Source organism: Lacerta agilis, chromosome 8 (assembly GCF_009819535.1).
Source record: "Lacerta agilis isolate rLacAgi1 chromosome 8, rLacAgi1.pri, whole genome shotgun sequence".
Taxonomy (NCBI): Eukaryota; Metazoa; Chordata; class Lepidosauria; order Squamata; family Lacertidae; genus Lacerta; species Lacerta agilis.
This window is the reverse complement of record NC_046319.1, coordinates 54052402-54060369: the sequence shown is the minus strand read 5'-3', so window position 1 is coordinate 54060369 and position 7968 is coordinate 54052402. Positions and strand designations below refer to the sequence as shown.

The window sequence follows — 7968 nt, the reverse complement described above, 5'->3', positions numbered from 1 at the left end:
TACGAAGCCATTTGAAACAGTAATAATGTTCCTGGTCACCTTCAACCACGTTAGGAGATGACAGAAGCCTGCCTCTCAAGCTTCCTCTTCTCCTGTCATGTGTAAGTTCCCACCAACAACACTATGGTTTGCCCTAGAAGATAGGTTGTTCCAGAACATGGTTACAAAGGAAATCCTGGTTAGCGTTCCTGATTAATGCTGCTTCAGACAATACACTACACCATGGTTAGAGCTGTAGTGACTGGTGAGGCACTGTTTCTTTGCTGGCTTCCTAACAGAGCAGGATGCTGGTGCTTATCTAAGGGGGAGGTGCAGGGAGAATGGTCTGGTGTGGCACATGGCAGTGGATCCAAGCTCCCGATGCCTCAGCCCTCCCCTCTATGTAAGTGCCAGTGACCTGCTGTGTTGGCAGGGCCGGAGAACCAAGTTACCCCACCTGCACTATCTCCATGGGATGCCACACTCCCAATGCCTTAGCCACCATTAAAGATCAGAGCTATTATGTCTCCACGGAAAGGGGAAAGGAAAGGAACAGCATACACACATTTGACACACACCCCCACCCAGGAGCAGCATTTCTTTTTGACAATCTATATTGGGGCTAGTCAACCTTTTTATACCTACCGCCCACTAATGCATCTTTCTTGATGGTTAAATTTCCTTACCGCCCACCAGTGCTCGATGGAAGGAGGATTCAGCTTGTGCCATAGAACCCCCTAATGCCCACCTAGAATCCTGAAATGCCCACTAGTGGGCGGTAGGGACCAGGTTGACAAACCCTGATCTATATGAACACGCACGTCGCACATGCAACTTGAATTGCAGACTTAACACACACACACACCTTGGGAACAGGTCTCAGTCTCTTACAAGCAGCATTTGTTTCATGGGATTTGCAGAGGAGCATACTTGGTGGCAGGTGTCTTACAACGGGCCAGCCCTTTGCACCATGATACAAATCCAGCATTTTTTGTTAGGAGAGGGTACAAAATATTTCTAGAAGGCAGCCTTCATCAACACCCATCAGTCTCAGCTTGCAGGCTTAGGCTGATAGGCCTTGTGGTTCAAAGCAGCTGGTGGGCATCAGGCTGATGATGGCTGCATATAAGAAGAGAAGATGTCATAAGAGGTGTAGACAGTGTGGTACTCTGTGTTAATCTGTGTGTGATTTCAGTTTTGATGTGCTCCACTTAGCTCTACAATTGTGTGAGGTCATTGGTGTATTTATTGGAGTAGGTACTCAAATTTACGTAAATGACAGAAAAAGGAGAATCTTGGTTTTAATTTAAAATAACTATTTTTTAAAAAAATATAAAAATAAAATCCATTTTACAAAACTTGTGTTCATACTTGTGTGCATATATACTAGTTTTATTGGTTGGCAATATTATTGCATTAGAGGTAATGAATGAAAACTTCCAACAAGAGACCTGTAGGTATAGGGTGGAATACAAATTTAACAAATAATAATAATAAATAATGGTGAGATGGCTAGCTGGGAGCACTCTGTGCTGCAACATTAACAGGACAGAACAGGAGCACTCTGTGCTGCAACATTATCTTGCAGGTCCCACAGACCCCCCCCCCAAAAAAATCACACACACACCCCTTTCCGATTGGGTTCAATTGACATCCATGTTTTATTGCAAGGGCTTCGTGTATAACTAATAGCCGCTGATTTGGGGCATGTCCTTTGCCATTTCAGCTGCACGCCCCCAGGGTGAGCTTGTCAAAGAGGTGCTCTCCCAAGCCATCCTGGGGCACTCCCAGGCGCCTCAAGTTAGATAGATGGTCTGCCAACTGCTTGATGGCCTTCACTTGTTCCTCCAAAAACAGAGACTTTAGAAAGTGACACAGCTGCACAGAGAAGGCAAGCAAGGGAGGGAGAAGAATTGCTCAGGGCTTGCGCTTCCTTTTTCTTTTGAAACAGTCACTGCTGGTGAGTCCCAGCCCAGATCATCCTCATCACACCTGGGATCTGCTAGCTCAGAAAAAAATAGATTTTGAATGCTCAAAGGCTTTGATACTAGATAAGACAAGCGTTGTGAGCAGAGGGCTCATAGCTCAGGTGTGAAGCACCTGCTTTAAACGCTAGAGGGCCCAGGGCCCAAGATCACTCATGAAAGTGATCTTGAGTATTATCATAGTGGCTGGGAAAGGCTTCTGCCTGAGCTATCATTGGCTCAAGCCAATGTTTGAGAATATGAAATAAACTTTCCAAGGGGCCACCTGTCTCTAAATGTTGGGCCAACTCCTGGTCTGCATGTTTTGTTTAGAGATTCTAGTGTAGACTTCCCCAACCTGGTGCCCTCCAGTTGGTTTGGGCTGCACCTCCCATCAGCCCGGACTCGCCTGGCAATGCTGGCTGGAGGCTGGTGGAAGTTGCACTCCAAAAATCCAGAGGGCACCAGGTGACTAGAATGAGCTTTTCAGTGCCTTCTCAGGGTCCTCCATTCTCCCCAAATGTCTACACATTTATTTCTTTTTAATTTTGCTTACTAACCACAGGTGACATACATGAGGATCCTCCTTCTCCAGAGCCAGCTTGTGTAAGTCCAGGAGACCTTGGTTCACCTTTCCTTCCAGCCGAAGAGCACTCTGGAAGGCTTCAAGGCTGGACTGCCACTCATCCTGCTCCGGCTTCTGTTAAGGAGAGGCCGAGGAAGAATTAGGTTAGCAAGACAGGCCTTGCCCTAATTTTCTATCAGAGTTCTTTGAGAGTATCAACAAGCATATACAGGTGAAACTCGAAAAATTAGAATATCGTGGAAAAGTCCATTTATGTAAGCAATTGTTTTCATTAGCTACTGGAGTTTAATATATGAGTTAGACTCATGACATGCAAAGTGAGATATGTCAAGCCTTTGTTTGTTATAATTGTGATGATTATGGCGTACAGCTGATTAAAACCCCAAAGTTGAAATTGTTAATTTGGGGTTCTCATCAGCTGTACGCCATAATCATCACAATTATAACAAATAAAGGCTTGACATATCTCGCTTTGCATGCCATGAGTCTATCTCATATATTAGTTTCACCTTTTAAGTTGAATTACTGAAATAAATGAACCTTTCCACAATATTCTAATTTTTCGAGTTTCACCTGTAAATAGACATTCTACATCTTTGGTGGTGCTGTGACAAGTTGTTCTGCTTTTGGTCAGCAGTCTTTGAAGAAATCAGATTAATCTGTAATATATCTGTAATATAAATCCAACTCCTTTGTTAGCCTTGCTAGGAATAATAAATGAATCAAATCAACATTTATCTCATTGGGCGATGTTGGCACTGTTGCTGGTAGCCACTCATTTAGAAACAGCTAAATTTTGGTGCTCTGCAACAGGCCTGACAATAGACTCATGGTATATGCTCAGGTGTGGTCTGTAACCAGGACAAGGGCAAGATAAGTTCCTCATCCTTCTACAACATATAGAATCCATCCATCTCCCATTTGAGATGTGACCATCAGGCAAGACAACCTGCCCAGGCCCACAGAAACATCTGGAGAGACCTAGTGGATTAGAGTCTTTAATCTGCATTATGAATGGGTTCTAAGTAGTGGTTCTAGCTTCAAGATGCTGTTACGCCTTTTTCCAAGGAACAAGAGATTTGCTGCTATTGTTTTAGTTTATTGTATATTAAAGTATGTTCCATGTGAAAAGGCAATTTTTTAATTTTAAAAAGCAAAATAAAATAAAAGATACAAGCATATGGATAGACATCCTGACACTGGTAAACCAAACAGAGGTGGATGCCTTGATAGTGGCACCACAGGGAATGGACTAGTTTTCCCCAATCGCTGGCTAATTTAATCAAGAAAGCAGACACCACACACCTGAATGTCTTGAAGAACGATGCACCCCCCTCGCTTGTTCTGGTATTTCAATAACATCTCTGCATATCCCCTCTTCTTGAGTGATTCCTCTTTCAAGAATGTAGCTACATGCTTGAGGGCAACATCATCACGGCTGAAGTAGTAGGACTGAGGTCAGGGAGGGGGAGAAAAACAGAAAAGTCCGGTCAACAATTAAGCAGACTATGCAGCAATTCAGCTGCTGTTTCAACCACCTGTGGATCAGGTTCAGGCAAAGGTGCCTGGCGGCTTTCTTAGTTCTTTGCTGCTAAAACATGGAAGGGAGCATGAAATTTGACCATTCACTGAGAACATTCCATTGGCAAGTGTTAGAATTTTCTGACAATTCCAGCCGGTCTCTTAAAATCTTAAGAATTACAAATCAACGTCAATATTGGCAAAACTGTTCAGTCTTTATTATGATGCACCTGTTGTCGTTAACAAGGCTGTTATGCTAAAGCAACCCAGGAAAATGGCTCAGCCTTTTTTACACTTTGACCTGACCCGTGACAGGAAATAGGGGACACCAACTGCCGTACCGGGGACCAACAGTAGCTTTGCTTAAAACGTTGGGAGTTGCAAATATGATTCATGGGAGAAACAGTGTTTGGATTTTTTAAGCAGGGCCAACACCAGGGTTGAGGAGATTCCCCAACTCTTGCTGGAGCCCCCCTCCCCACTCAACATGCCCCCTGCCACCATGTGCTTACAGGCAATGCCAGTGAGAGGGTAGCTGCATGATGACTACAGTGGCCCTGATTTTAGATATCTGTTGCTCCAGGTAATCACTGCCTGTCTGCAGGCTCTCTTCTGTGCCTTCCTATGTGACCAGGTCCAACCAGCTGTCATGCCAGTGGAGTCTGGTCCATGGGGGTGAATGCAGCACTGCCACGCCAACTTCGGTCTGCTCTCAGACAATCCACACCTTCCTGGCTTCTGATGTGGAACCAGTCCAGGGTGTGGCACTGCTTGCCAGCTTCCTCCTCCTCCTCCTCCTTAGTCTCACTCTTGCCGTTGTAGAACTCAACAGGGAGAAGGGTAGGGACAAAACTAGCGTTTGTTGGCTTTGCCTGACATTTGCTCTAGCGCCACCTGCTGCTGACCTCCCTGCTTGCCACCCCACCAAACACCAGCCACTGCTGAATGATGCTTTTGGCACCAGCCCCATGAAATGTTCAGTTAAAACAGACTTGGGTGACACAACTCTCAGCCCCCTGCAACGGCACACATGAGGCCTTTTGACATACATAAGGCAAAGGGGCTTCTCTCTGGTGATGCTCCCTCAAAACGCAAGACAGATGAAAAAGCAAGCAGGTACCATGGAAAGATAGACGTAGCTGACATGGAGCTCCAGGTTCACCATGTGGTTCACAGCAGCCTCACAGTCCACGTGGTAGTTCTGCTGCACCTGGGAATTCATATCTATTGTTCAACACTAAACTGGCAAGTAGAATACTTCCCTCTTAAAGGGCTGATCCAACTCTGCACCCTGAAAGTTTCCACAGTAACTGACCAGCCACCATAGCTGGCCTTTCAGCTCAAATAAGAAGGTCAGGACACAGGAAGAAACCATTCAGCAGGGAAGACAGAGGTCCTCTGTCGCTGGGGTCTTTAATGACCTTTCTGTAGGCGAGAGCACGACTCTGCAGTGTGGCACAAGGGTTGCCATGACACCTGGGAAGGTAGGCTGATGCCAGGGAAACAGCAAAGCAATACACCAGGGTGCTGATCCTGCAAGCACTTGGTGTGAGTTTTCACCAGCATTCATCAAGCAACCACACATGGAAGCCCTTTTTGGTTCTCCTCCTCAGGTGACCTTGCCCTGGCCTCCCCTGGCCGTGAGCCACACAGCAGGGAAAGCCCTCCTGGAGAACCATCTTGCCCTTCAAGGGGAGGAGAGGAGAAGCAGAAGCAGCTTGGTAAGTCCCTGCCACCCAGTTCCTGGTAGACCCTCCCACAAAGCTGGAAAGCCACCTGGCCCCCCAGAGGAGGTAGTCCATGAGTCAGGACAACCATATTGTTGTTGGCATCCTTCTTTCTAGTGAACCAATGGAGGAGTGTGCCTTCGGGGGTAAAGTCAAACCCTTGGAGAGTTGCCGTGCCTGCTGTGGCTGTAGAAATCAATACTGCAGAGACATGTATTATTGCAGGTGGGACAGTTTTTTTGCCTTTTTTATTTTTTGCCAGTAATGTGACTTACAGATGAGAGTTTTTGTATTGGCACCCCACAGTATAGACAAGATGTTGTAGATTATAGTCTGGCTTCTGAAGTGTTTGTGTTAAATTAATGCAGACATTGTTTGTATGGACTATGTTGCAGGCTTGAGCTAAGTGATGACGGTGGTTGTTTTCTTCCTTTTTTAATATCATTTTTTTGTTTACTGTATTTCTTTGTTTTTTTAAAACGAAAAGTGGCCCACGACCCTCTTTGTGATATCTGAATGACCTATTTTGCAGAGTTAAGCCTCTGACATTGGAGGTACACAGTCTAGTGGAGGCTGGTCCAAGGGGGCTTATTAAGGGACACTGCCCCACCTCTCTGCCTTCTTATTTACAACTAGTCCAGAGGGGAGGACTACCAGCCAGCTTCCTTCCCCTCCTTAGTCTGAGTGCTGCCTTTGCAAAACTGAAGCAGGGAGGAGGAGGAGGAGAAAGACAAAACTAGAATGAATTGGCTCTGCTTGTCATTGGCTCTGGCGCCACCTACTGCTGGGCTCCCTGCCTTCTGCCCTACCAGTCCCAATGGGCAGCAGCCATCCTGATGTTGAATTACCGGATGTTTGATCCTCTTTCAAGAGGGAGGGGGAAGGGAGACCAGGTGGCCGGGCAATGGTCCCGGTCCATCACCAACACTAGGTGCTGCCAGCCACACAGCTGGGTCCTCTAGAATCAGCCACGACGGGGCAAGTGGCAGGTGGGGTTGGCGAGAAAGACCCTCTTCGCTGTCGACCAGAAAACCCAATGACAGTCCCTTTTGCAGGGAAGAGAAACGGTGCGTGGTGGTTCTCATACTCCACTCCAGGGGCTGAGGATGAGATCGATTCCTTCCTGGGGTGGACACGGGCTGGGGGGGTTGAGCCGCGGGGACGCTACGCGTGGCAGAAGCTCAGCTGGTTTTGGACAGGTCAGTGGCTGGAAGACACCCAGGAAAGACCCCTCCCGGAAGGAGGAGGGTGGGAGAGAAATGTCCGAAACCAAGACGCTGCAGCCACCAGCCTTACAGGGGCCGATCGCTTGCAGCAGGGGGCCTTGTTCTTTCTTCGTGGGGCGTTGGGGGGGGGGGGTTGGCTCCCAACGCGGATGTGGGCGTCGGAGAGAGGGAGGTGCAGGGGCGGCGATTAAAGGGGCAACGCGCCCCTTTAAGGCATAGTCCCCTCTCCCCGCTGCGCTTCAGCGTCGCCTACTGACCCCTGCGATCCGCCCCTTGATGATGCTACGAAGAAAACGACGCCAGGGTCCAGGCTGCCTTCCCCGCCCTAGCACCGTTGCGGGGTAGGTTGAATTTAAAGCTGTGGAGAGAAAGAGGAGCTGAAGGAGAAACACTCTCCACCCCCAAATGCTCAGTCTTTGATTGAGCTACTTGCGTTTACAACTGCAGCTTGTTAGGTTTCAATTGCATTTTGTTTCGTTGGCTGATTTTGTTTTTAGAGAGTGCATTCGGTTGCATCGTTCATCTCTTATTCAGCACCTTTTTCGTTCTGTGCAAGCCGCTTTTACTGCCTGTTGCAGAAAGGTGAGGTATGTAAATTCATTAATAGAGCGTTTAAACAGTCCACGCGTAAGTCAGCTCCTCTCCTCCCTTCCATACTTGAAACTTCAGCTGTTCGGGGCTGCCTGCAACTCTGCAAGTGCGCCAAGGGAGTCTGCCTGGAGTAGGTGCAAGCATCGCTGACCGTCAAATGGGAATGCTCCCCTGTGATACAGCACAGCAATCAATGGAGCTCCCCTGTGATTTGTTGTTCAGTCGTTCAGTCGTGTCCGACTCTTCGTGACCCCATGGACCAGAGCACGCCAGGCACGCCTATCCTTCACTGCCTCTCGCAGTTTGGCCACAGTTTCCCCTGTGATACAGCACAGCAATCAGAGCCCCCAGCAGCTGCAATTCAAGAGGAAAAT

At 47.6% G+C, this 7968-nt stretch overlaps 1 protein-coding gene across 3 annotated transcripts; it reads right to left on the bottom strand.

Moving 5' to 3' along the window:
- Nucleotides 1-1614: 1614 nt before the first annotated feature.
- On the bottom strand, nucleotides 1615-5833 carry LOC117051302 (ferritin heavy chain A-like). Of its 3 annotated transcripts, none has more exons than XM_033157551.1 (4): nucleotides 5366-5833; nucleotides 3835-3981; nucleotides 2518-2643; nucleotides 1615-1857 (listed from the first exon to the last, which is right to left on the bottom strand). In XM_033157551.1, the coding sequence occupies exons 1-4, from the start codon at nucleotides 5423-5425 to the stop codon at nucleotides 1702-1704; spliced, it is 489 nt and encodes a 162-aa protein (XP_033013442.1). In that variant the 5' UTR covers nucleotides 5426-5833; the 3' UTR covers nucleotides 1615-1701. The 3 variants fall into 3 exon arrangements, with proteins under 3 accessions (XP_033013442.1, XP_033013441.1, XP_033013443.1); XM_033157550.1 differs by having other exon boundaries at nucleotides 5171-5827; XM_033157552.1 differs by having other exon boundaries at nucleotides 1764-1981; nucleotides 5171-5829.
- Nucleotides 5834-7968: the final 2135 nt, after the last annotated feature.